Raw genomic sequence first — 27,666 nt, 5'->3', positions numbered from 1 at the left:
CCTTGCTTTAAAAGGAGCATAATTTCTATGGGCTTGGATACGCTGCGCTTCAGACCTCCAATCTCGAGTTAATTTTTTGGCCAAATAACAAGGCCTGAAAACCAGAGTTTATATGGTGGGAAGTGGCAGTGAACACGCCATTATAATGGTGCTGCTGGGATTTGCTCTGGGAACCTATTGTAAGAGAAGCTGGATGCAAGAGTGTCTGTTTCTGTATGATCTCTGTGTGCTGTATAACCTGAGCCACTGTTGATTTTGTGTGTGCGTTTGTGGTGCTGTGGGTTTAGCGTGGGGGGATTGTGGATGTGATTACAGTCGGTTTGGAAAGAGTTTTGGGGTGTTTTTTGGTTAAAGGCTCATATCGCTGCTGGCATTTCTTTAATTAAAGCAGGAAGTGAGTCCTCTCTCCATTACTTTCCAGAGCTCCTGTTCTCGTAGCCCTGGCTCTGATTGAGAGCGGGATGAAGTATGAAGACGCCATTCAGTTCATCAGACAGTAAGTGGCCTGTAATAAACCCCTCCACTGTGTGCCAAGCAGCAAATCGACAGCATAAAATATCCAGAGTGACCCGGTGCTCTTGCTGCTCCACGCCGGTGCCCCGGGAATAAATCGCTGGCGCTTACGAGACAGGCAAGTCCTGTTTCAGAGCCGCACCCGGGGGCCGGGACAGCATGAATTTGTGAACTCCTCTGAGCAGGGTGAAATAACCTTCAGATACTTGCTTTATCCTCCCCCGAACTGATGGGAGATGGAGAAAACGAGTCTCACAGGCCTGTTGGCTGCACAGAGAGAGGGTTGTTTGCTTTTCCCCCCTGGCTGCCCTGTGCTCCGTGGGTCTATCTGTCTGTCAGGAGTCTGTGTGTGTGAATCGGTAGCCAGAGCTGAGCAGACCCAGCCTACTTTTTTTGCTGCTCATCATCAGTTGCTGTTTCCCCAGCTATGTTGGTGGTTGTGGGCCAGAGGGATCAGGGAATAATTAGTCTGCTAAACTCCTAGTGACCTATTAATGCAGACTTCATTCTGGAGTCCTGAGCAGTTCATTAGCAGAGCTAGGATCCCCCAGGCAAAGAGCTGAGCCTTCAGCTCTGCTGCATTGACAGCTACTCGGTAAATGAAAGAAAGATTGCAGAGGTCCTGGGCAGTGAAATAACTAAATGCTAAAAAGGAAGGAAGGAAGGAGCCGAGTGGAAAAGTTGATTTCTAGACCAACAATCATCTTAATCAGAAGGCAGGCGCAGAAAGCAGCGAGTGTCATGCATGGTGTGTGTGTGTAAGAAGTTTACCAGACTCGCACGTGCTGTGACTGGTTGGTTGGTTGGTTTTTTTCATGACAGAGGTTTCTGTTTTGCCAGTTTGCAGTTCTGGGGAGGGGGCAGTGGGGAGGGCTGTACGGATCTCCGGCGTTCTTGGATCCTGGGATCTCCACTGGAAGAACTCTTGACCATTCTGTTGGTCATAAGTCAGCCTAGGCTATAATAGACATCCTTTCTCATAGCTGATACTTGCTGTTAGCCACCGTTTCTATATTCTTCTACAATCCCAATCTAGTCTTCATAATATATTCTGCTCCATGCCCTGCGGCTCCTATTTAGGACTGCAAATATGGGGATTACTCTCTCTTTCCCCTTTCTCTGACACCAGCTATGACTGCAGGAGGGTTTTCCATGAACACCAAGTACATCAATCTTTGTCTATGGTCTGATCCCCAGTTCCTGCCCCAGATGAGGAGTCCCACTCCGCTATTTCTGCTCAGGCTCCTCCTTCGGGCGCACTCCATTTTCATTGGAAAGGTTTCGTTGTGTGTGTAGAACAGAGCAATTCAAAATGGGAGGAGTAAATCGGGGACTAGGAATAGAAGAGCCAGTTAGCGGAGCCAGCCCAGCTGCACGTTCTCCAGAGTCTGTTATCGATATTAGTCCAGTTTTAAATGCCCCAGAGCCAAGAGGTTCCCACCATTTCCCTGGGAGAGGCTAATCCAGAGCCTAACAGATCTCCTTGCTAGGGCACTGTTCAGCCTACATTTCTCTCTGCATAACATCAGCCTGCAGGAGTTTGCTCCATCCCATATTTCTTGACTCCCCAGGTAACAGGGTTAGCACGGGTGCAGACACGCAGGCCTCCTGCCGTCAAAGCTGGATTGCTGCACAGCTGAGTGCGAGAGGGAGGACAGGGGAGAAATGCGGCTTGTAGGAACAAGCCCTCTGGCTTCACTAATTGAGCAGGGACCTCTCTGGCTTTGAACTCCCAGCCTGTGAGGTGCATGATGTTTCCCCCAGAGCCTCTACAGCCACTTGCTGGCCATGGGCCCTGTTAGTCTTTCGGGGTTCTGCTGCGTGGACACGGAGAGATGAGTGCCGGAGTGCAGGGCTGGTTCTGGGACGCTCCTCGGCCCGGGAGCACTCATGGCTTTCTCTTTGTGTTCCAGGAAGCGCAGAGGAGCCATCAACAGCAAGCAGCTAATGTACTTGGAAAAATACCGGCCAAAGCAGAGACTCCGATTCAAGGACCCTCACAACCACAAGAACAGATGCTGCATCATGTAACCTCAGCAACCTCTTGCCAAAACACACGCACGGACACACACACGGGGGCACGCAGGGTCGGACGGTGGCGTTGCGGGGAGCTTGGACAAAGTGGCACTGACCTTTCCTTGTACATGGGGCACTCTCTCTTTTAAAGAATCGCTGCACCCCTGGCCAGCTAAGGCCGAGGAGAGAAGATGGTTCGGCATCTCACTCCGGGTTTTAATGGACAAAGAATTAGCCCATCATTTCCCCCCGCCCTCCCCAAAATCTCCCTTCCCCCTCCTCACCCTTTCCTCAGCTGCAGGCGGAGCTTGAGTGGATCTGAATTCTTTGCACTGAACCCAACTGCAGGAAGAGATCTGTCCAGGCTGCGCTGCCCCGGGGATGGGTTGTGGGAGGGAGAAATCCAGAGAATTTGCCTGCTGCCTGGTGTGTGACAGCCGCAGTCTGGCACTGTGTCACATACGCATCGGGCCAGCCCCTTGCACTGGGTTTGCTGGATCGGGGGTTAGGATGTGCTCTGAGGTTGGGTTTCCCCACTGGTCACAGACGTTCTTCCCCCTCCCTTCTCTCTGTGCTGCTCTTCGTTAGGGCCGTAATGTTACACGTCCCAGCGGGGCACATAGAATCAAGGGCAAGTGGCTTGTTTTAGTTCCCTGGAGTTTGCTCCAGTCAGTCACTCGGGGCAGGGTGTTGTTGAGGGAGGAGACGGCGCTGTTACATACACTGACTGAATTCCAGCCCTGCACCGAACATCCCCCGTGTGTCCCCTGGGAACGTCACTCTCCAACAGAGAACTCGGTTCGTTCAGATTTCAAGGGCTTTCTTCCCCCTCCCAGCCACCTCTCTCCTTTGCCTGAAAAGAACCTGCCCCTAGAGTTCCTTTGCTCCTTCTGAAATCAAATGGTCTTTTGGGGGAGTGGGTTGTACACTGGGGAGGGCGGGTGGGATTGGAAGGGGAGCGCGTTGCTGGGGCCAGTAAAGGGTCTTCTAGCTGGGAGGAAAGGGGCTTAGGTGTGGACGCTAGCCAGGTGTTAGATAGATGCATCCCAGAGCATATTCACAACCTCCAAATAGAGACTCCAGGACTGGGTTGGTGCTGGGGCTGACAGGGAGAGAGAAGGGGCAGCCCGGCAATTTGATGTCACAGAGGCGTAGCGTGTGAGGGGATTGGGAGTATGGGACGTTTCAGTCGCATTCTTGGATCGTAGGAGTTTCCCGTCTGGCTCAGCGTTAGTGTAACTAGCCAGGATCTGCTTGTTTCACCTTGAAAGCCGCCGTCTGGCTGGAAGACTGAGCAGCTTCCTACACCAAGTGAACCCCGGAGGAGCACAAGGGGACGGGTGGTGATAGTTCTCTTGAAATTTGTCATCTTTTCCCTTCTGACTGGGTCTGATCTTCCCCGTGGCACAGCGTCTGCTGCAGCAGCAGCTTCCTGTTCAGGTAGCCAGCCCTCCGCGGTGCTCTGCAGTGACATTCACCTTTGGCCATGACCCGTGGCTGGGGTTAGGTACCACTGCCCTTGGGGAAATATCATTGATGTTGGGTTCTCTCCAGATGGCTGCAGCTGTAACCCTGGGCTACCCCGGTGGGTTGGGGAAAGGGCTCCCTTGGTACACATGGCCTGGATAAGTGTGTTACCCAGGAGAGGGGAGCACCTTGGTTACAGGAGGAGGCCAGTCCGGCGAAGCGGTGACTTCAGGAGAACACTGCTGTGGCAGAGATGCCCAGATCTGTAGGGGGACCGGGGACTGGGCACTACTCTTCTGTCTTACCCCTTCCTCAGGAATCGAGGCGAGAACGGATGGCAGGTCTCCTGGACTTCAGGTGTCGGCCACGCGTCCCTTCCCTAGAGCACTGCCCACGTGTGTCCTGTCACCTCTGACCTCTTTATTAAATGCACAAGCTTTACAAAATGGGAAGAAGATGTTTAATGTGCTCCTTGGTGATGATGAGAATGGGTGCTGCAGCAGAGCACATGGCAAGTGCCCACAATCCCAGCTCCACCGTACACTTCCCCTGTGGCTTGCGCACATCATGTCACGTGTATGTGTCTCCGTGTCCCGAGAGAGGAGATGAGGGGGCTGGGAGGATGGATAGCAAAGCGCCGAGTGGCCATTGAGTGTTAGCTACGTGGGGGGTGTCCTCCCGGAAACTTCCCTGGCTAATCTGCGTGAAAGCCACTGGGGTCCTAGGTTTGGAGAGGGGCTAGGAAGGGTCAGTCTCTTGCATGCAGGTCCTGTAGTGGGGAAGGATTAAGAAACTCTTCCTCCAAATCCTGCGTCCATTTCTAAGGGCTCTCCTGCCCCGTGTGCGGAGGGGAGCCTGCACCTGAAGAAAGGGGAGATTCATGTGGGCAGCCGGCTCTGTTTGGAAGGGGGCAGGTGAGATGGACACATCCAAACCGATGCCGCTTGCTTCTGCCCCAGTGCCCCTGGGCCCGGGGAGTGCAGTGCTCCCCTGTGGGCATGGGGCGGGAGAGCAGCTTGGAAACCCCTGGGAGTCTTCCTTTCTCTACCTGGCTCCCTTCTGTATCAGGGAGAATAGGGCCCCCGTTGCTTCGCCGACCCATGCCATTGCTCCTCCCTGTGACTGTGCATTTCTCCGAGCCCAGAAAGGAGCCAGTCTCAGAAACCGCCCGCTGCCGGCTTGCTCTTCCCTAACCCCTAGCCGATTGGGGAGCGGGGTCTCTAAAGGGATTTCAGTGGCACTTCTCAGAGAGGCAGCCCCAGGGAAGGGTTTTTCCCTCCTTCCCAGCCCCCTGGCTGTTCCAGGTTCTGCCATGAGCCGGCCAGCCCCACAATAGCCAGGAACTGGTGATTGTTTAAAACGGGGCAGAGGGGAGCAGCCACCTTTCCCTTGTGGCAGATGAATCTGCAGTGCAAGGAGTGTGTGTGGGGGAGGGAGATGCAGGAACACCATCCGCGGGGTCTCTGGCTCACTACTGCACCCACTCTCCTTTGGGGCTCCGGTGAACCTAGCGATGGGGAGTTCTCCACCCCGCAGCTGTCCTGAGTCGCTATCTGAGCATGCCCAGGCACTGCCAAGGATACTTTGTACTGCCCGCGGATGCCCCCTGTTGTTTAAAGCCATGTGACATGGAAGATGGCCGATTTCCGCCCTCCCCGCTGTGCGGTGGAGAATGGAACGTGCTGGCCCAGTGTGAACGCGGCTTCAGCGGTGCCGCGCCAGCTTGATCCTTCTGTATGGGTCGGTCTGAGAGGAGAGGTCCTGCCTCTTCCACTGGCCCCTCTAACGTTGGGGGCAGGCTTGGGGGTAAACGGACGAATGGCCCTCCCCCCCGCCCCGTGCACTGCTGTATGCTTCCCAGTTTGTCAGCGCTATCGGCTTTGACCTCGGCTGGGTCCCAGCTCAGGATCTCTGCAAGCAGGCGCCTCCGTGTCGAGCATTCGAAGCTTGGGTGGACTCAGCAGTTCATCTTCCCCAGCCCGGCCCACTACCTCTACTGCAGCCAGCAGTAAAGATGGCGCCCTCCAGTCTAGAAAGAGGCACTGATGCCAGAAGAACGCCAAGCAAAACAGCCTGCAAGGTGACATGTTCCCTGGGCATGCTTCAAACTCCCCCTCGGAGTCAGGCCTGGCTTCGGCTTTAGAGTCTGCCTTGACGTGCTCCACACCAGAGCAATCCATTGACCCTGCACACACCCTCCCCCCAGTGAAATCCTTAATGCAGGCACACGGGAGCATGGGTGTGTGTGAACACATGGCGACAATTACATCATGAACACCACTGGGCATGCTTATGGGGCGGCTCTCCAGTGGCAGAAGTGATGTATTTAAACACCCACCATAATATGCTTGTTAATTCCTGCCCTTGCAAGAAGAAAACACATTTTTAACAGATGAAAAATGGAACATATTTGCCTTCCACGAATCCTCTGGCCTTTCTTCTCTCATCGGCTCCATTTCTAAGCACCGCCGGGCACTGCAGCTCGTCTGTCGAGGAACCGGGGCTGGACGGCCGCGCCAAGGGAAAGAAGAATATAAACTTCCCTCCTCCTGAGCAGAACACACAGAAATGAGGAGAGGTTATCCACACCCCAGTGCAAAACCTTCCTTCCGCGGAAGCCAGCCCTAGTTGTTCATGCTTATTGCATCCCGAGTTGGAAATGTAGCCCACTCACCCGCCGCGCTGGTCAAGCACAAAGCCGTGAATGGAAAGGACTCTGCCCCTCGGCATAATTTGTGATTGTAACTCGTCGTCGTAGCATCTTCCATTGATATCCCGTGGGGATCATGAATGGGGATGACAAATGCTGATTTCATCTGCTCCTTGTCAATAATAGCGACGTTGGCCAGAACCTATTCGCGTGGATGGGCCCAGATGATCAACAATGCCGAGTGATTTTGAGTGCCTCCATTTTTGGGGTGCCCAACCGGAGCTGCCTTAAAGGGGCCTTGACTTTCAAAAAGTGCTGAGCATCAGGCACCATTTCAAGTCTCAAATTCTGGGCCCCTAAAAACACAGTCACCAGCCCCTCCTGTAGCTTCACCTCTGATCTCGTAAAGAAGGCTGTATAGGTTCTGCAGGCATCTGCAAAGGAGCCGGTGTAGGTTTAATGGCTCCAGGCTGCGTGACTTATTCGGAAACCGTCTCTAGTGCTGCCTCTCATCCACCCCAAACGCCACCACTTCACAGAATGCTCACGCTGAGGCCAATCCTAGGGGGTTGGTTAGTAGCGTTGTTCCTCCGGCTGCTGGGAGACCATGATGACCTCGGGTGTGCACCACACTGAGCAATGCCCCAGAGCAGCGCTGTGTTTCTGTGCCAGCAGCTCGTCTTTCCTCCGCCTCTGGATCTTGGCAGGAATCCCACACAAGGTCACTGCCTTTAGATGGAAGTGAGATGACCCTGAGATACTGTCTGTCTAGATAGCATAGGGTAAGAGCTCTCTCGCCAGCCCTGTCTTCGATTTGCTGCCAGAATCCTCCATGCTAGGGGATACAGTCTCCATGCAAAGGAGCTCCTTAAATTTACATGGCGACATCCACGGTGGTTCTCCCAAGATTTCAGAGTCCAAGGCACAGAAATCCCCATCTTGGTTTAACGTGACATTAGCAGGGGCTCTACAAATCCGCCCGGGCTAGGAGGGAGTAGTGTGTTGCTGCGTCTCGGAGAGGTTAGAGGTGGGACAGACCTGCGGCAGCAGTAGCCCAGAGGGGATTAAGTTTGGTGCTTAACTGATCCAGATTGGATGCTCCGTTTCTCTCTGGTTTACTCCTGTAGTGTTTATTTGCAGGCGTTCACAAAAGATGCTGTCGCCACTGGGGATTTGCACTGTGATTGCAGGTTCTCCTAACTTCTGCACCATGTCCTAGGAGAAGATGCATCTCCATCCAGCCCTTTCCCTGCTCTCTGTGGGACGCCCACCCAGCTCCCATGAACTTCCTTTGCGTTTCTCCTCCAGTCCACTTTGCTAGCACGTTTCACCTGAGCAAGAAGCCAGCAAGATGGGGACAGGGGACGGGGAGGGATGGAGGAGAAAGGTGTCAATCACAAAATGCTGTTGCAGTCAGTGGCAGCAGGATCGTGCCCTACACGTGGAGCCCTTGGCAGAGTTGGGACAGGAACAGAGATCATCATGGATGTATCATGAGTTCCTTTTAGAGGGCTGCAGAGTTCAGCTGCTGTAACCCGCATCAGCGCCGCTCTGGTCCAACAGCAGTGGGAGGATGCTCGGCCCAGCCACACTGATGGCCCCAGTTCCTCTTGGCCAAAATGCCTGGAGTGACACAATACACCCCCAGATCACAGCAGGCTGCAGCCATGTTGCTGTTCTAGTACAATCCGTGTACCCTGCTGATAAAGCCTCTTTTCCATCACACGACGGGCCTGCGAGAATACTGCACCGCAGAGCTTTCAGCCTCCCAAATGGAAGCCAGGTCCATGGCTGATCAACGGCGGCTTGAGGGTGCCGCCAATGCTGCGCACTCCTTTGCACTTGTGGAAATGTTTCTATATCAGCACCCTGCTGGCATGAGGTCCCTTCTCGCCCTCCCCTCCTGACCCTAACCCTCAGGATAAAGGCGATGCAGCCCAGCGTGAGCAGGGATGTGCATCGTCACGAGCGTTCAGTGTGGATCGGTGGCACGGGATTGCACTGAGTGGCAATGGGTTCAGATCTGCTCCGTTCCTCGGGGGGAGTGTGAGAGCTCAGCCTGGTTCAGACCCCCTTTGCGCCACCACCCCCAGGTAGAGTTCAGAGATTGAAACAAGTGGCTCTTGTCTGTCGCGGTGGGTGTGATCTGAACTCGGGGGGGGGGTGTTCTCTTTCTTTGGATGGGGACAAGTCGCAGGATAAATCAGAATCAATTCCATTGACGTCATGGAGCATGTAGAACTGAGGGGACAGGAGACTGATGTCTCCGCTTTGCTTTGAAGATTGGTATTATGAACTCTCTCTGAAGGCCTCTTTGTGTTAAAATGGTGACCAGTTTTCCAGGTCACTGCAAAACCATGCCCCCCTTAGCTGCTGTAATTGGTTTTTGATGGACACCTCTCTCCTGGGACGGAACTTATTACCTCCTTTTGCTAAGGGTGTAGTTCTGTGTATGAGACACCGATGGTTTTGGTCAGGGAGCGGGGAGGGTTCTTGTGTCTCGGACTCACAGCTGGTTAAGAAGTGTCTGTCCAATAGAAGTTCTCGGAGGAAATCTTTGCGCCTGCACAGTCGTTACTTACAAGTGAGAGCGATTGAGTGGAGCAGAGCTGGGGGTGGGGGTGGGGGGGGAATACGCGTACAGAAAAGGGATGATGGAGTCTTAAAGATGCAGTTTTAAAGCCTGTGGTTAGGATTGTCTTGATGGGGCTAACAAAATAAAGCAGAAAAAGTGCTCAGATTTTCCTGTTTATCTCTAACATTTGCCACCATTTCTGGCTAGCAGCGGCAGTTTGACAGTCAACCAGAGCAATATCTCCCCCCACACGCCCCCAAAAAGGAACAGATGAGAGGATCTGCGATTTCTCCTCACCCATGACATTGCTTTATCATTTCAGTGGCTTGATTCAAAGCTGGACAGTCTTTGCCTTGCCTCTCGCACACGTGGCATTTCGGCAGTCGCACAGGGGAAAAACAGCTTTGTGCCTTTTTGTACTTTGTGGTCCAAGATTTCCAAATGTGGGTGTCTAAAGTGAGGTTCCTAAGCCCATTTTTAAGCAGCTAAAATGAAGGGCCTGTTTTTTCAGAAGGGCAGAGCAGCCATCCTCTCACCGTGTTCATGGGGAGCTGCTGGGTGCCGAGTGCTTTCACTCTGGACATAGGAGCCGGACTTGAGGTACCCATTTCTGAACAGCTTGGCCACAAAGTGTTTTAAAAGGCAACAGAAAAGGCCTGAGGTGTTAGGATTTTTCCTGCTTTGTCCACCCTTTCTTCCTGGGAGGTTCCCAGACAATTAGAAAGCAAGCAGGTTTCAGATACTGGAGGCATCGTAACCACGAAATGAGGCTTGCTGCATGGTGGAAGTGATTTGTATTTGTGTTTGGTTTTGCTAACCTTTGTTTATATCAAATGCTTGGAAGAAGAGAACTCCTAGTTAAAGAATTGTCCTTAATTCATAGACTATCAGGGTTGGAAGGGACCTCAGGAGATCATCTAGTCCAACCCCCTGCTCAAAGCAGGAACAATCCCCAGATAGTTTTTTTGTTTTGTTTTTTTTAAACCCCAGATCCCTCAGTGCCCCCCCTCAAGGACTGAGCTCACAACCCTGGGTTTAGCAGGCCAATGCTCAAACCACTGAGCTATCCTTCCCCTCCCTTTGAAGTCGCCAGGGCATCACGATCATCCCTGACCCACTGCTCTGGATCCTTCCAGCAAAACTAGGGCAAAACCTGATTGACGTTCCGAATGTTACAAATAAAAAACAAACAGCTGGAGAAATAAACATTTCATGTCTCCTTTGTCTATCATAGGGAAGCCAAAAAAAGGCACAGACTGAGCTGTAGGCACCATAGACAATATCCTTCTTCCCTTCCCTTTAAAATGAATTCTCGTAAATATTTGAATTCCTAGCGCTGACACTGTGCCAAACCCTAGCATTCGGCGTGATCGCTATAAACAGACACTCTCTGACCAGCATCTGAAGCAGCTTTGTGCTATTCATGAAGGAGAGGAATTGTCTAACTGAGCTTGAGTGGGGGTGGGAAATATTAACCTGGGGGGAGGGGGTCATTTCCTCTGTGTGCGTTACAATGTTTTGGCTTAAAATGATCATGTTTTCCCTTCTGTTCTCGGTGCTTTGTGATTTAAAAAAAATAGAAAATACTGAAAGGTGACAGTGGTGAGGAGTGTGAAATACCTGTGTAAATGGCCACCTTTTGAACTGAGGTTTGTTTCTACCTATTTAAAGATTGTGTTATTGGTAAATTATATTACGGGTTTTGAGATAAAGCCACCACCACCATACTTGGGCTGAAGGAGCTTTCAGCAACAGAGTTATTACCATTAGCCAGTTTGGGAAGAGGCAGAGGCTCGTCTGTCCAAACAAAATGAGGGTTAAGTTGCTTTATTTTTCAAAACTGACACAGGGAAGCAAAAGGAAGATCCTTTTTAAAACTGCAGTTTACAAGTTCTTCTATCCCATTTGCTTCTAACCACTTGGCTCCATAGGCAGCTTCAGCTTTTGGTCTTGTTCTGGATACTGTCTGGTGAGGCAAGAATTCGCCTGGTGTCTTTGCTCAGTGTAGGGCTATGGGACAGGGGGCATCACATTTTCAAGCATATAACCAACGTTCTTAGGGGTTTTTTAAGTGTTCTGCTTTACTTTAGATAATATTCTCCCAGAAGAACTCTTGATTTCCCGGCTGTTTCTTTCTCTGCAACAAAGAACTGCGTATAGTTTTCCTTTTAATCTCCGTGGGCAATCTTAGTAGTATGTAGATTAAGCCCAAGGACTTTTTTGGTCTGAGCCATAGCTAAATTATTATATCCAGTGCTTTTATACCAGACAACATCACTTGGGATATGCAGATGAGGTATAGGATCTTGACACTTTATAACCTTTTTTAAAAGAAAAGTCTGTTTACTTATGTCTTGTGTAAAATCGTATGCCTTTTAGTAATCACTTTTATGAAATTCCTAAAGTGGATTAAGGGAGTTTTGCCTCCGGCAACAACAGCAAAATAAAAATAAAGGGTTCACTGTTTTGTACATTGTGTTGTGGACTTTTCTTCAGTTGTCACTGTAGTGCTTTTGCAGCTCACGTGCTCTGCGTTACATTAGGCACGGCTTGTGTTGGGGCAGCGGAGTGCTTAGAGGACGTCTACGCGGCAGCAAGTCTCAGAATCTGGCTCAACAGACTCAGACTCACAGGGCTCAGGCTACTGCATTAAAAATCGCCAAGTAGTCCTGGCTCAGGCTGAAGCTTTGGCTCTGAAGCCTAGGGAGGGGGTGAGCTTCAGAGCCTGAAGTCTAAATCAGTGTTCCCTCTAATTTTTCGCATGCATGTGCAGAATGAATTTTGTTATGTGCACCAATATGGAGGTGATATGTGACACATCACCTCTGTATTAGTGCGCACAACAAAATGCATGTGGTGGGGGTGGGGCCGAAGGGTTTGGAGTGTGGAAGGAGGTTCAGGGCTGGGACAGGGTTAGGGTGCAGGGGCGTGGGGGTGCAGGCTCTGGGCTGGGGCTGGGGATGAGGGGCTCAGGACTGGGGTACAGGATTGGGGTGGGGGGGTGGGCTCTGGGCTGGAGCCAGGGATGAAGGATTGGGGTGCAGGCTTCCTCAGGGCTATGGTGCGGAGAGAGGAGGACTCCTCAACTTGCTCTCCCCTCAGCAGCACCTGGCCTGGGTGGGGAGAGGCGCCTCTCCCTACCACGGCAGCTCCGGAGTTGGGGCCACAGGAGAGGGACCTCCCCAGCCGTGGCAGGTCTGAGCCAGGGCTGGGTTGGGACCATGGGAGGTCCCCGCCGCAGCCCTGAGCACCGATGCGGCGCTTAATAGGCTGCTGCGCATCTGTGTGGCCGCACAGCTAAGGGGGAACATAGGTCTACATAGCACAGGAACCCAAGTCTGTTGACTCAGGCTCTGAGATTCACTCAGAGATCAGGGTTCCATCCTACTAGGCGCTGGAGAGACACTTATTAAAAATTAGTTCCCTACCCCAAATAGACAAGGGAGGAGGGACAAAGAGGCCCAGAGAGGAGAAGTGACCTTGCCCAGATCACACTGCAGGTTAGTAGCAGAAGCAGGAATTGAATCCAGGTCTCCCAGTTCAGTGCTTTTTGGCCTGTCCTAGAAGGCCCCACTCCACCCCACCTCCATCTCATTTCTTACCACCAACCCCTCCTTTATGGTGATCGAGCCTGGCTTTCTATGTCCTTTGTCTCGGTGGCGGACAGCAAAGAACTGGAAAGTTATTGTCTGCATGTTGGAATCTTCCTGAAATTTGCTGTAAGGCCCGATAAGAAGAAACTAAGGGATGTCCATACGGGCAGTCTTCCCCCCCACACACCCCCCCCCCAAGGAAGGTGAATGAGAAGGAAGGAGTACAGACATGCCTCCAGAACTGTGGAGTGGAGAAAGTACACCTGGAGACCCATTGCAGGGCACATGTTGATCTAGCTGGATTTTTAGTAAGCCCTTTGACACAGACCCAGGAGGTGTGTGGGTTACATACTTCCCCTCGCTGAGGAAGCACATCCCGAGCTCAGAGACTTCCCGGTTGAAATCCCAGATGAGCCCTGACTTGTAACATTGACAGACCCCTGTTGGTGGTGAGCGGGATTGAACCTAGGGCCTCTGGAACTTACTGCATGAGTCTCTACCGCATGAGCTAAAAGGCTGCAGTGCAGACTCATTTTAGCTCTTTCTCATTAAGTGGTCTTGGTGCCACTAGAAGGGACAGGACACCACACCCAGGAGGTGTGTGGGTTACACACGGAGCCTTCACCACCAGACTTCAGGTCACCTTCCTCACAGCTTGGATAAACTTGGCTTTGAGGGGATCCTTTAGAACAGTGGCTCTCAACCTTTTCAGTCTACTGTGCCCCTTTCAGGAGTCTGATTTGTCTTGTGTCCCCCCAAGTTTCACCTCACTCAGAAACTACTAGTTTACAAAATCAGATCTAAAATACAGATGTGTCACAGCACACTCTTACTGACACATTGCTGACTTTCTCCTTTTGCCTGTATGAAATGTTAACCTGTACTTATTTCGCTAGTGCTTGTTATGTAGCCTGCTGTAAAACTAGGCAAATATTGACCGGAATTGATGTGCTCCCTAGAAGACTGTGTACCCCGTGCCCCTGGTTGACAACCACTGCTTTAGAAGAATCAACTTCCAAAACTCAAGGGACTAGAAAAGAAAGGGGCAGACAACCCCACATTCTTTCACCTAAGAAAACAAAACCACCAGCACCTTTGGGCCCCTGGAAGAGAGCCTGAGCAAGGGGGGAGCCTGGCACCACTTTGCTGGGAGACTGTGGCTGAGACAAAGCATCTTGAACAGAGCCCGTGTGAAATAAGGCATACATTGATATTGGTGAGAGTAATTAATCATTGGAACAATTTACCAATGATCGTAGTGGATTCTCCATCACTGACCACTTTTAAATCAAGACTGGATGTTTGTCTAAAAGAGCTGCTCTAGAAATTATTTTGGGGAAGTTTTCTGGCCTGTGTGATACAGCAGCATTCCGGCCTTGGAATCTTGAAGACTGAGCCATGGACTGAAGTCTGGTCTGCTCTCCCCTGTCTCGTCTGCTGTGGGCAGGAGGCCTGGGGAGAGGCTGGGCTTGGATGGGATGAGTGGATCCTTCCCAGCTCGCGAAGGGCATGATCTCCCCTGTGTGGCAGAGGGGCTCTGACTGAATGATGGCGGCTTCTCTCAGGGAAAAGGAGCTGGGACTCCAGAGGGCAGAGGTGGTGGATTTCATAGAGGAATAGGAGAACTGGCTCATCGTGGCTGTCGCCACACTCGGCCTGTGGGAGAGACCAGACAGGGACAGATGGGACATGGCCCTGCTGAGCAAAGGCAGGGCTTGGGCACAGCCTTCCAACAGTAGTGCAATGGGGCAGTGCCTAGGCATGCCTTGCACACCACAGCCCGACACAAGGACATCAGCTGGGTAACGAAGGACTGAGAGGGGGAGCCGGCACTCATTTTATCTAGAACGATAACCCCTTCATCACACGCACATGTGCAGCACCTAGCACAATGGGGCCTTGAGCATGACTGGGGACCTAGTGCTATTTTAACAGAAAGATTAGCTAACAACAATTGCTTTGGGTGAGGAAGATGTGAGCATGTGTGTGTAACCCTCACCAGAGGAGGTTGTGAAGGCCAAGACTATAAACTATAAAAGGAACTAGATAAATTCGTCAATGGCTATTAGCTAGGATGGGCAGGGATGGTGTCCCTAGTCTCTGTTTGTCTGAAGCTGGGAATGGGCGACAGGGGACGGATCATTTGATCATTCCCTCTTCTGGTCATTCCCTCTGCTGCACTGGCATTGGCCAGTTTTGGAAGACAGGATACTGGGCTAAATCAACCTTTGGTCTGACCCAGTCTGGCTGTTCTTATGTTCTTACATTCTAACCCTCTGGAAAACAGTCCTCTTCTAATGGCTGATACACTAGAGGCTAACAACCTACTATTGCTCCCAGTTAATGGAGTTTCTCCAGTGGTAGAGGTCTGTGCTATGGTCCTGAAAGTCCCTCACCTCACTTTCACTGGTATCTCACCTGTTATTTTAGGATCCTAGCGTGTCTGGTTTTCCCTGCTCCCTCCTCTCTACATTCATTATCCCCTCCCACCCAGCCCCCAGTCTGGTGCACCCTTTGACAATTACTTTTTGAGATCTATCAGTTAGCCATTAGCCTGTTCTCAATCCCTTTAACCTGTGCTCCATTGATATTGCATAGTGCTAATTTTTAATCCAAATGTCCTGCGGTTCCTGGATGCCTAAACAGGGGAATCTCAAGTTGGAGGAGAGAGGTTATTTTACCTCTGTATTTGGCACTGGTGCAACCACTGCTGCAATCCTGTGTCCAGTTCTGGTGTCTAACATTCAGGAAGGATGTAGATAAATTGCAGAGGGTTCAGAGAAGAGCCATAAGAATGATGAAAGGATTAGAAAACATGCCTTAGAGTGATAGACTTTAGGAGCTCAGTCAATGTCGCTTAAAGAGGTTAAGGGTGGTTTGAAGAAAAGTCTATAAATACCTACATGGGGAAGAAATAATTACAAATGGGCTCTTCAATCTAGCAGAGAAAGGTCTCCCATGGTCCAATGGCTGGACGTTGAAACTAGACACATTCAGACTGGACAGAAGGCGTCCATTTTTAACAGTGAGAGGAATTAACCATTGGAACAAGTTACCAAGGTCATGGTGGACTGATTCTCCATCACCGGCAATTTTTTAAATCAAGATTGGACATTTTAATTCAAGGTGTGCACTAGGCATGATTGTGGGGAAGTTCTTTGGCTTGTGCTAGACAGGAGGGTCAGACTAGAACATCACAATGGGCCCATCTTGCCTTGGAATCTGTGAAAAACAACACCTTACAAAAGTCTAAGTTTGTCACATCTATGTTTGACATGGCCCATTTTCCATAAAACATTGTTAACCTGCTTTGAATATATTGCCATCCTTTAATTCTTTATTGATTGAATCTCATATCAGTTTGTCCATTATTTCAGGCTAAGTGGCCTATAAGAAGCTGGGTCAACCTCCTGTACCTTTTTGAATATTGACAAAACATTAGCACACTTCCAGCCTTCAGGAATTCCCTCAGGAATCCTACATTTGTTAAAAAATTAATGTCTGTGGGCCAATAACCTCCTGAGCCAGCTCTTTGAGGACTCTTGGGTGGAGATGATCCGAGCCTGCTGATTGAAAACTACTTCTGTTTGGTTCCTGCATTTGGCTGGCATCAATCCAGCCTTTCCATCTCTCTAGGAGTCTCACTTACCTCAGATATGGCACGCCTGATCACAGCATAATACAGAAGAAAGAGCAGCAGGATCCTTAGGCAGGAGGCAGAGTTGAGGAAGAGGAGAAGTGATCTCATTTTGCCGGGCTCAGGCACTAAGAATCACAGATACGCTCAAAGCAGCACCAAGTACCCAGGCTACACCTGAGGGCAGGTTGCTGCTCTGGCATCAGGCAGGCGTTGATGTCGTCTCTAGGTCACAATGAGGCTGCTCTCCTGTAATCTCCCTCTAGCCTGTGAGGTGTCAATGCTGTACATAGATCAGGAGATAGGATGGAGCAATCGCCCAAGGGGGCTGAGCTGCTGAGCTCAGAATAAGGCAGGAGAGAGGGCATCAGATTTCCCAGGATTTCCCTGGGTCTTTTCCGAGCTCTATGACTCTCAAGCCCCTAGGCAAGGGACATTTTTTCCCTACTTGTGGGAACTCCTAAAACCCCTGTGACTGAGGCAGAATCTCCCAGCCTGAAGTGAGAAGCAGCCCTGAAGTGATTATCTAGTGCTACGAGTGCACAGAAACATTCACGGTATCGCCAGCCTAAGCATTCCAAACCCTTGAGCTGGGCCCCACCAAAATCATGAGATTGGCTTCCAAATAATGAGATCTTCAAAAAACATTCATCTGGGGAACTCTTCATTTGCCTTCTGGTGTCTGAGCCGCTAGGGTGCACTCAATTCACGTTCTCCAGCTTCTCTTTGCAACCACGGGGGATTAAAATTGGCTAACAAATTAAATAAAATAAAGAGCAGAGATTCTCAAATAAATCACTTGACTCCAGCAGTGGGTGCTTTAAGAAAAGAACCTGATATCATAAGATAATAAAGAGCCCTACCTCTTATCTAACATCTTCAATCAGTAGATCTCAAAGCACTTTACAAAGGAGGTCTGTAGCATTAGCCCCCTTTTTGAGATGGGAAACTGAGGCACAGAGAAGAGCAGTGACTTGCCCAAGGTCACCCAGCAAGACAGTAGCAGAGTCAGGACTAGCACTTCAGTCTTCTGAGTTCTATCTAGTGCTCTATCCACTAGGCCACTGTGCATTTGAAGTAAGGGGTCATAGTCAGTACATTCCTGTAGTGGTTATTTTGGGCTCTTCCAATACCATTGTTATTGAAGTTACACATTTTGCCCTGTGGCCTCTGCTGGCACAGGGGCATCCTTGTTAAAACGAGTTTCTCACAGCAGGTTGCATCTGAGTTCTTGTTAGGCCTGAACACAAGTTCACTGGACCATGTCTCCGATGTCCCCATGGGAAAGCTTAAAAGCCATTGACGACCTTGCAGTGCACTGACATACTGGGATTTTCAGAAAGCCTTTGACAGGGTCCCTCAGCAAAGACTCTTAAGCAAAGTAAGCTGTCATGGGATAAGAGGAAGGGTCCTCTCGTGGATCAGTAACTGGCTGAACCATAGGAAACAAAGGGTAGGAATAGTGCATGCAGATGTGGTCTCCCCATCTCAAAAAAGATCTCTTGGAATTGGAAAAGGTTCAGAAAAGGGCAACAAAAATGATTAGGGGTATGGAACAGCTTGCATAGGAGGAGAGATTAATAAGACTGGGACTTTTCATCGTAGAAAAGACAACTACAGGGGATAGGATAGAGGTCTATAAAATCATGATTGGTGTGGAAAAAGTAAATAAGGAAGTGTTATTTACTCCTTCTCAGAACAGAAGAAGTAGGGGTCACCACATGAAATGAATAGGCAGCAGGTCGAAAAGAAACAAAAGGCAGTATTTCTTCACACAATGCACAGTCAAGCCAGGGAACTCTTTGCCAGAGGATGTTGGGAAGGCCAAGACTATAAGAGGGTTCAAAAAAGAACTAGCTAATTTCATGAAAGATAGGTTCATTAATGGCTATTAGGCAAGATGGGCAGGGCTGCCACACCATGCTCTGAGTGTCCTTAGGTTCTGTTTTCCAGAAACTGGGAATGGACAACAGGGGATGGATCGCTTGATGATTCCCTGTTCTGTTCATTCCCTCTGGGGCACCTGGCATTGGCCACTGTCGGAAGACCGGATACTAGATGGACCTTTGGTCTGACCCAGTGTGGCCGTTCTTATGTTACAGCTGTTCAGTCTCCTTGATACCTGTGATGTCATAATCCCACTCAGTTCTCCAGTCTTCCTTGGAGTCTGGATGGAAAGACAGGGTAGATGCCACCTAGTGAGCTGGGCCTGTAAGAGCAACCTGTGTTCAGGCAGAGAGGGGCTCCTGGGAGAGCAGAGTCAGGGCTCCGTTAAAGAGCCGGAGACAAGGGCCTGGCCTGAGTGTAACGCACCAAACTTTGATTACACCTGTACCCGTAATAATTCCATTGTATTGCAGGGACAGTGAGCAGGTTCAGTCTGTTCCGACAGCGGAACTCCCACCTGTGGAGAACACCACAAATCTGCAAATTGGGACAGGTGCGGATGCCAGTACCCTGAGTTGCTCCGATTTGGAGGAAAGACACCACAGTGTAGTAAAGCTGCTCAGACTAAACAAAAACATTCTTCTGTTGATAAGACGACAATCTGTGGGTTAACTAAGTCGCCTCATAAATCGAAACATGCTCTTATCATTACAGCAATACAGCACATACCGGTCAAAGAAAAAACACAGAATCTAACATACAGATTTCTTCAGTACAGAAAGGTACACGGGTCACTAATCCTACGCATTGAAAGCATGCGCTGCTCATTTGGCATTTATGTCCTCACGCCCTCCTGAGCTGACCAAGCAGCAAGCACCCTGTTCTTTGCATAGGCTGGGATCCTTCTCCTGGCAGTTATCTGCTTGCTGCAGGTAGCCAAAGCAGGCCTGCGAACATCAGCCCTCAGGGCAGAGATCTTCAGCGCCCTTCCGATACGGCTGTCTCTCTCTGGGGCTGGCTGAACTGGTGGAACAGGTTGGCCCCTGCTTTTTTTAAAATTTGGGAGTGGAATTGGCCCTCCACCCTTGGAGATGCCCTGCTGAGCATGTGTGACCCAAAGCAGCCCTCTAGTCACACCCTACATGCGATGGTAATAATCTTTGTACAAAATATGCCTTGTGAGGTGGTGCACACTATCTCTGACAGAGACACTCGGCTTCGGGGGATCCTTTCAGTAACTGACCTGTGCCGACGCCCCTTCTATACCTCCTCCTTTTTTGTGTGGGCTGCTCAACCTGTCATGGACCAGGGCCTAGTGAGCGGAGCAGCGATGGTCAGTTAGGAACCAGGGTTCAGAGCTGGAGTCAGCAACTCAGCAGGGTCCCAGGGCTGGAGCAGTCCAGAGCAGAGCAGGCACAGGAGTGATCGCAGCTGCCAGGGTCTGCACTGAGCAGCTGCTGACCAAGTGCTAATGTAACCCACACACCCTCTGGGTGTGGTGTTCTGTCCCAGCTAGTGGCACTGAGACCACTTAGAGAGAGATTAATGCATCGGCTCTATAGCCTTAGCTAACAGCCAGTTGGCTTTTAGCTCATGCAATAGAGGCTCATGCACTAAGCTCCAGAGGTCCCAGGTTTGATCCCACCTGCCGGCATTATGCTACTGCTGGGCTTAAGAGCAGTCCAGGCAATGCCGATCAGCCAGTCAGACCATCTGGCTGATTAGGGGTTTCAACCACAGTTGGCTAGTGGCTCCTGGGCCCAGCTGCAGGCCCCCATTCCTGACAGGGATTCTATGGGTTCCTGTTTCAATCCAATTCCTGCCATTGCACAGCCAAGTCCTTGTGAGGCTAATGCCATCACTGATTCCAGGTGACTGTTGTTCATGTCTCAAACCTGATCTTGTGAATTAAACAGGGAAATGATTTTTTATCCAGCACCTGTTGGCCAGGGCGAAAGGGCAAAGACTGGTGGCTCTGCACTGTTCTCCCGAGAAGGTTGGCCGAGGGCTCCGATGCAGTGAAATGAAAAGGCTGAAATGGAAATACAGCCAAGACAGTGATCTCCCCAGTAATTGCAGAGAGGGCCGAGTGGGGTAAGCAGGGCAGGGGAAGGGAAGCGGGAATTGGCCAGCAGTAGACTCAGGAAAGCTTTAAGGTGTGATGATGAAGCGAAGTGACTCATTGGCTCGGAGGAAGGGAGAGTTCCAGATAGCAGAGTGCTGGGGCAGCACAAGGGAAGGAATCCTCCATGGCTTGCCCGGACCACCCCTAAACATTCCGCAATTAAGATTGTTATCTAGCCATTGGCTTTGATCCGTGCATTTTGCTTACAGGTTTGGGCAATAACAAGCTGTTCCTTCAATCAGCCTAATTACTGCTGCTGTAGATGATCTTCCAACCAGAAGGCCTTGGGCTGCTTCTGAAGGAGCATTTCAATTCTGTAGCAGCCGCCCTCCCCCATAGATTTTAGGCTATAAAAATGCACCTATACTTTTCCCACCGTCTTGAAGAATAGCCCCACTCCCATATTATACTACTGTATAGAGCCCTCCAACGCTATTTTAGGCAACTGTTCCTCTACAGTGCTGCCTAGAAAACAGGGCTGGCCTTACAATGAGGCAAACACCTCAGGTGCCAGACCATGGGGGGGCGCCACTAGGACCCAGAGTGTAGAAAATTGTGTCTGCTGCTGGTGCATATGTCTACTCTCTGCTCTAGATGCCCAGAGATGGTGGAGTGCTGTGCTGGAGGAAGGAGGGCACAAGAGACATAACAGGCAGGCAGGAGAAAAGGTGAGAGGGAATAATAGAAAGCAGCAGGAGCTGCAGGGAGAGAGAGGAGGAGGAGTCTCTTATGTACCCCTCTAGCACCCCCAGTTGCCTGGACTGATTCACACCAGCTTCTCAGGTAGCTTCCTGTTTCCTGCTGCTTCCCTGAACCCACTTGAGGAGAACAGGCAGTCAACTGAAGTAGTAGGAGCCAGTTAGGCCCTTAAGACGCTGATATCTTCCCTCACTCAGGCCCTGCTACCAGCCTGCTCATTTGTCCCCTTCAGTTGAGTGTTGAGAGCCACTGTAGCTGGCACAGAACAGCAGTCATGAGTGAAAGAAGAAAACGCCCCTCTGGGGCAGCATTCAGAAAAAGAAAGAAAGCAAAGGAAGCTTTTCTATCTAAGCAGGAAGGAGCTCTCCTGAGATACATAGACACAAATGTTCACGGTGAGCCTTCTAGTGCCAGCGAGGATGTGAGTGGTGAGGAGATGCCTGATCTTCCAAAGCAACAAAGAATCCTGTGACACCTTATAGACTAACAGGGCGTTTTTGCTGCAGCTTTTGATGGTTGATACACTTCTTCACTTGCATCCAAGACTTCTTCTCTTCACTTGAATCAAGTGGGGGTATCATGCTGCAAAACGCCTGCAAAAGCATCTGTTAGTGTAGGAGGATTGTTTGTTGCTTTTACTTTTCAGACAGACCTGATCTTCCAGTTAGTCAGACTGCAGCTGATCTGGCAGCTACTGCAGCATCCATATCTCCATCTCAAATGGATGTAACCATGCACATTCCTGAAGAAAAGTGTAGATCAGAGAAGAGTGTGGTGGAGGCACAAGAAACAGCTGCTGCTGAGTTTAGTTCCTTAAATCTAGATGATCGAGGACTGTGGACCCACTTGAGCAGTAGCCTGAGGGACTTCCTTGTACTGCCTGGGCCACAGCAAGTGAAAAACTTCATGTTCCCCAAAGACAATGAAAATAGAAGTTTCCATCCAACACATTACTGGCGTGAAATTCCCAATGGTGACAAAGTGGAGAGGCCATGGCTTATGCACTCAAAAACCCACAATGCTGCATACTGTTTTTGTTGCAAACTCTTCCAGTCTAATGTTCCAGCCACATTGGGTTCTACAGGAACAAAGGACTGGAAAAATCTGGCTAGAAATCTGGCATGCCGTGAAGAGGCAGCAAATCACCAGAGAGCATTCCATCGATGGAAAGAGCTTGAGATGAGACTAAGGTTAAAGGCCACCATAGATTATCAGCATCAAGAGAAGATTGCATCAGAGTCTCTTTACTGGCAAAATGTTCTGAAAAGGCTCATTGCCATCGTGAGAATGCTTGCTACCCAAAACCTAGCACTGTGTGGCACTTCAGATGGAAACTTCCTTAAATTGCAGAGCTGATGGCTGAGTTTGATGCTGTACTCCAGGAGCATCTAAGAAGAGTCACCACCCACTACCTTGGAAAAACTATTCAAGATGAGATCATATAGTTACTGGCAACAAAAGTCAAACAGAAGATTGTGGCAGATCTGAAGTCAGCAAGATATTACTCTGTTATTCTGGACTGCACTCCTGACATCAGCCATATGGAACAAATGACTTTAATGGTGAGTTTTGTAAGAATAGAACCTAGTGAAAATGTCCCTGCAATGGTGACTGTCCGAGAGCATTTTCTAAAATTTATTTACATTGGTGATACTACAGAAGCTGGTATGACAAATGTGCTTTTTAAAAAGCTGGAAGATACGGGAATTGCGATAGCTGACATAAGAGGTCAGGGCTACGACAATGGTGCCGACATGAGAGGAAAGAACAGAGGAGTGCAGACATGGATCTGAGAGTTAAACCCTCAAGCTTTTTTTGTCCCATGCAGTTCTCATTCATTGAACTTGGTGGTCAGTGATGCTGAAGTTAATAAAGACACATCTATGCTCCACAATGACACAGGAGAGGCTGGTCGGCCTTGCAACCGTCTCAATAGAGCATGAGCTGGCCCAGACTGTGGACCTTCAGGAAGAAGGTCAAATCTTTGCAACCAAGAAGGCACGGAAAGCACCACTTTGATTATTCAAACAGATAAAAATGCCAGTGTTTACTATGCAGACAAGAAAAGGTACATTTGCTGTTCAGGCGTTTGAGAGTTAAGTGTTACTTAAAATTTTTGAACAAGGCATTTTAGGTTGTTAGTTCTCCTTTATCGGGGTAGGTAGCAGAGGAGTACCATGAGAGGAGTAGAACAGGAAGAAGGCAGAATTGGGACCTTTCAAAGTTTTGGCCCAAGTGAGGGGGCATGGGGGCATCATTTGAGCTCCCCTCCTCAGGTGCCAAAGTGTTGTGGGCTGGCCCTGCTAGAAAAAGTTGATGCTTGATAACTTGCACCCGTTTTCAATGTGGTCCAGCACTGGGAATCAGAAGATTTCACTTGTATTCCCATCTTGGCCACTGCTTTGCTGGGTGACCTCTGGGAAATCCCGTTCCTTTTCTGTGCCTCAGTTTCCCCATATGTGAAAGAAGTAGGGCCACTCAGAGGATTCAGGGGGCCTGGGGCAAAGCAGGGGAGCTGTGGCGCTTGTACTCACCAGGTGGCAGTCCAGGTCTTTGGCAGCAATGAAGGGCCCCCCGCCACCGAAATGCTGCCGAAGACCCGGACCGCTGCCGGGCCAGGGCTCACGGGGCCCCTGCGAGGCCTGGGGCAAATTGCCCCACTTGCCCTCCCCCCCGGGCGGCCCTGGCAAGAAATTATTGTTTGTTTCTATTATGGTAGCTCCTAGTAGCCCCAGTCATGGGCCAGGACCCCATTGTGCTAGGCAGCGTAAAAACACACAACAAGAAGTCAGCCCCTAGACCAAAGAGCTTCCAAGCTGTTGTTAACCCATACTTTGCAAGGCACTTGGAGATCTGGGGATACGCACTGAGCTTCATCATCATTATTGTTTGGCTCTGGCTTGGTTGCTATAAAACATGGTTCCCTTTTTATCCTGGGTGTTCTCTCCAGACAAGCTGAGACACCGGGTTTTGCGACGCATGGCTGCTCTTGCTGGATCCAAAACAAATAATCTCCACTCCCTCCATGCTGCACAGCGCTTCCCGCCTGCAATAACACCAGAAGGCATTGCATTGGTTAACGTTGGCAGTGCGATGTACCCCCCGTCTCTGGCAATGCACGCATCCAGGGGCTGCACATTTTGCACAAATGGAACAGCAATGCTAAAAGAGTCAAGACGTTCTGGCCAGAGCCTCCTTGTGATGTACAGGAGGGGGCTGCTGGGGCTGCTTCCCCGATCCTTCCTTAGGAATTCCACCCTTGGAGGTAAGTGAAACCCCCTCAATCTGTTGACCTTGTTGGCATGCTGCACAGCCAATCAGTTTGAGCAGGCGTTGGGTCAGCTGAGCGTGAGATTTCCCTTTTGGAAAGCGTAGTGGGTCACATGACTGGTGATTAGCTGGTGCTCCATAGGGTGGGAAGAAGAGCAGTGCTGCTGCTTAGGTTGACTTATGTTTGGTAACTCGTTTTTTCAATGTATGCCAAGGGCAGCCAGAGCCCAGGACGGGCATCTTGGGGTGTGGGGGTCTACTTAGAATGAAATTGTAATATGTAATTTTATACCATAGATGAAATGTCAAAGCAGTGGTGGGGTGTATTGCTGTTTGCAGCAAGGTAGCATCTGGAGGCCCCAGTTGAGTCCCCACTGTATGTAAGAAATTAGCCCTTGCCTCAAAGAGTTTGCAATCTAAGCAGGCAAAGGGTGGGAGAAGAAATAGAGGCCCAGAGAAATGACTCGCCCAAGGTCACACCATCAGGTCAGTGATTGCAACACAGTTCTCCTGACTCCCAGATCAGAGCTCACCCACACAAACCATAAATATGGCATATGGAGCTTGCGCTGGTGCCAGCCAAAGTGGATTTGTTTAGTGTCTCTCAGCCTGTATCCCAAGGCACTTGAAAGTTGGTGAAGGCAATTAACTTTTTTTAATTGCTGAAGGAGAGGAAAACGTTTCAGCGGCAAGGGTGGAAAACACGTCAGTGGAGACCTGAAGAGATGAGTCATTATTCTGACTAGCACGAGCTGCAAGGGAGAAGGCGCTTGCATTGATCTATTCCCTCTGAATCGTCTTCCTGGCTTTCCTAAAAAACTAAGTGCAAATGAAGATAATAGTCTTTCTCCAGTACGGTTTCCTGCTGCCACACTGGCTCATCTCTCTACCAGAATGGGGTGAGATGTCAGCATCGGACCCTGGCCATCCAACTATTGGCGAAAAGTTCTGTGATTGCTGTATAACGAAGCTGACAAAATACTCGTGCCAGGTTCTGCCACAAACTGCTTAGTGCCGTCAGTGACAGCCCATCGCTGAGAGATACAGATGCTTCTCATAGTGAGGGAGTTCCCTTCAACCAGTAGCAGCCATTAAATGCTTCCTTTCATCCCTCCCTGACTGCAGGTGTCTTCGTTTGCAACATCTCCCTGTGGAATTGCTGGGCGTGGGGGGCTGTGCACACCTCCACAGAGAGCATGCAGCCTTCAGCCTTGTGTCTGGGATAAGTCATGGCTTAGTGGCCCAGTCAGAGCTTGGTGAAATGATTGGGGGTGGAAGATGCTCGGGGACCTGGCATCTCTATCCTTTGATGAGCTGAATGCAAGAGCTGCCTCCAGCCTATGATGATAATCCCATCAGTCTCGACGGGCTTGAGTCAATGGCACCGTTGAGTCATCGGTCCGTGTAGGCTCTGGGCGTGGAATGAAGAGCAGTGCGTTTTATGTGTGCAGTGATCTGTACAATGAATAGAGAGGAGAATCCTGTGTGTGTGAAAAACCTCTCAGCACCTCTGAGATGCTGGTGGTAACAGGTCGGGACTGTGAGATTTTTCAGCAGTATCTAGTGATGTTTGGGTGCCCAAATAGAGACAATTGAAGGGGCCTGGCTCTCGGAAGGCAGCTTCTCAGCCCTTTCTGTACATCAGGCCCCTTCAAGGTGTTTCAAGGGGAGGAGGGATAGCTCAGTGGTTTGAGCATTGGCCTGCTAAACCCAGGGTTGTGAGTTCAATCCTTGAAGGGGGCACTTAGGGATCTGGGGCAAAAATCAGTACTTGGTCCTGCTAGTGAAGGCAGGGGGCTGGACTCTATGACCTTTCAAGGTCCCTTCCAGTTCTAGGAGATTGGTATATCTCCAATTATTACTATTACAAGTAGGACACCAAAAATTGCAAGAACACTTTTTGGCAAATCATGGCCAAAGATCCCAGGCGCTGCATTTGGGCCGGAGCGCTGCTTGATAGCTGGCTCGCGACACAATGGCTTAGAACCGGGAGGGATGTACGCAGTATCCAAGTGAAACCACAGCGGGGAATTCTGACAGGACAATGTGACTACCTGAGCTGGGAGCTAGGCTAAGACACAAGGTTTGGTGCCTGCCACTGAAGTGTTGTAGGTTCTTCAAGGGCCACGACTGCTTAGGGTGTCATTACAGCTCATCTGAAGATGATCCACCTGCCAGCACGGTGGACACAAAACAATAGGCTGCGACATTGGTTCACTACTGACTGGGCTGGAGGAAAGAAACCCACTGGATCACCCAACAGATCGTCCCACTGAGCCTAGCTGTTCTTGGACTTTGCCCTAGCAAGCCCAAATCTGCTTAGTTTGAGGGGCTTTGTCAGGCCAACAGCTTGGAGCGGTTCGGCTGCAGGCCAGAAGGGACCGTTCTTCTTGGAGCGCTTGCTTATGTCCATTACACTGTAGGTGTGTGCACGTGTGCACTGGTGCCAGAGAGTTTCCCCCAGCGGTACCTGGAGGAGGGGTGGCTCCAGGGATTTTGCCGCCCCAAGCACGGCAGGCAGGCTGCCTTGGTGGCTTGCCTGCGGAGGGTCTGCTGGTCCCGTGGCTTCAGCAGGGTCCGAAGCCGCGGGACCAGCGGACCCTCCGCAGGCACGCCTGCGGGAAGTCCACCGAAGCCGCGGGACCAGCAGACCCTCCGCAGGCAAGCCGCCGAAGGCAGCCTGCCTGCCACCCTCACGGCGACCGGCAGAGCGCCCCCCGCGGCTTGCCGCCCCAAGCACGCGCTTGGCGTGCTGGGGCCTGGAGCCAAGTTTGTGCTGGTATAAAGGGCAGAGACTGATCCCTCCTCCTGTTCCTTCATACTGTCCGTGGTTAGTGGTGGAAGTGTTCGAGTAGCTATTCACCAGGAACACCAACTACCTAGTGGTACTCAAAAAGCTCTTCAGATCTTTCTTGTCTTTTCTTGTTGTATAATTTGAAGTTTATTTCTTTCAATTTAGCCCTTCTTTTAGGGCTTTTCCAGCAGCTCTCGGGACCCCACCAGTACTGGCAGAATCTATGCCAGGAACCCTGGGCTTCAAACCTGGTGCAGGCTGCAGGAAATTGTGACCCTCCCTCCCCAGCCTTGCATGTTTGGTAGAAAGCCACATCAGAGCTAGGTGCTCTATCTGTTGTGGCATCAAGACTAGGACGAAGAATCTGGGCAAGGAGCACCTCCAATATATCATCATGTAGGATGCCATTCCACCGGTGTCGGAGCCCCCTGCATCGTCTA

At 50.4% G+C, this 27,666-nt stretch overlaps 1 protein-coding gene across 11 annotated transcripts in view; it reads left to right on the top strand.

Moving 5' to 3' along the window:
• Positions 1-11,687, top strand: part of PTP4A3 (protein tyrosine phosphatase 4A3) — a 162,075-nt gene extending 150,388 nt beyond the window's left edge. For 10 of the 11 annotated variants that reach the window (XM_039522537.1, XM_039522540.1, XM_039522536.1 and 7 more), the window contains 2 exons: positions 422-496; positions 2,427-11,687. In XM_039522537.1, the coding sequence (XP_039378471.1) occupies positions 422-496; positions 2,427-2,544 (193 nt within the window). In that variant the 3' untranslated portion in view covers positions 2,545-11,687. The remainder of the gene's footprint in view (positions 1-421; positions 497-2,426) is intronic. The other variant, XM_039522547.1, reaches the window with a different exon arrangement.
• Positions 11,688-27,666: the final 15,979 nt, after the last annotated feature.

This window comes from Mauremys reevesii, linkage group 2, assembly GCF_016161935.1.
Source record: "Mauremys reevesii isolate NIE-2019 linkage group 2, ASM1616193v1, whole genome shotgun sequence".
Lineage (NCBI taxonomy): Eukaryota > Metazoa > Chordata > Testudines > Geoemydidae > Mauremys > Mauremys reevesii.
Note: the sequence above shows the minus strand (reverse complement) of the source record. Positions and strands in the feature narration are given on the sequence as shown.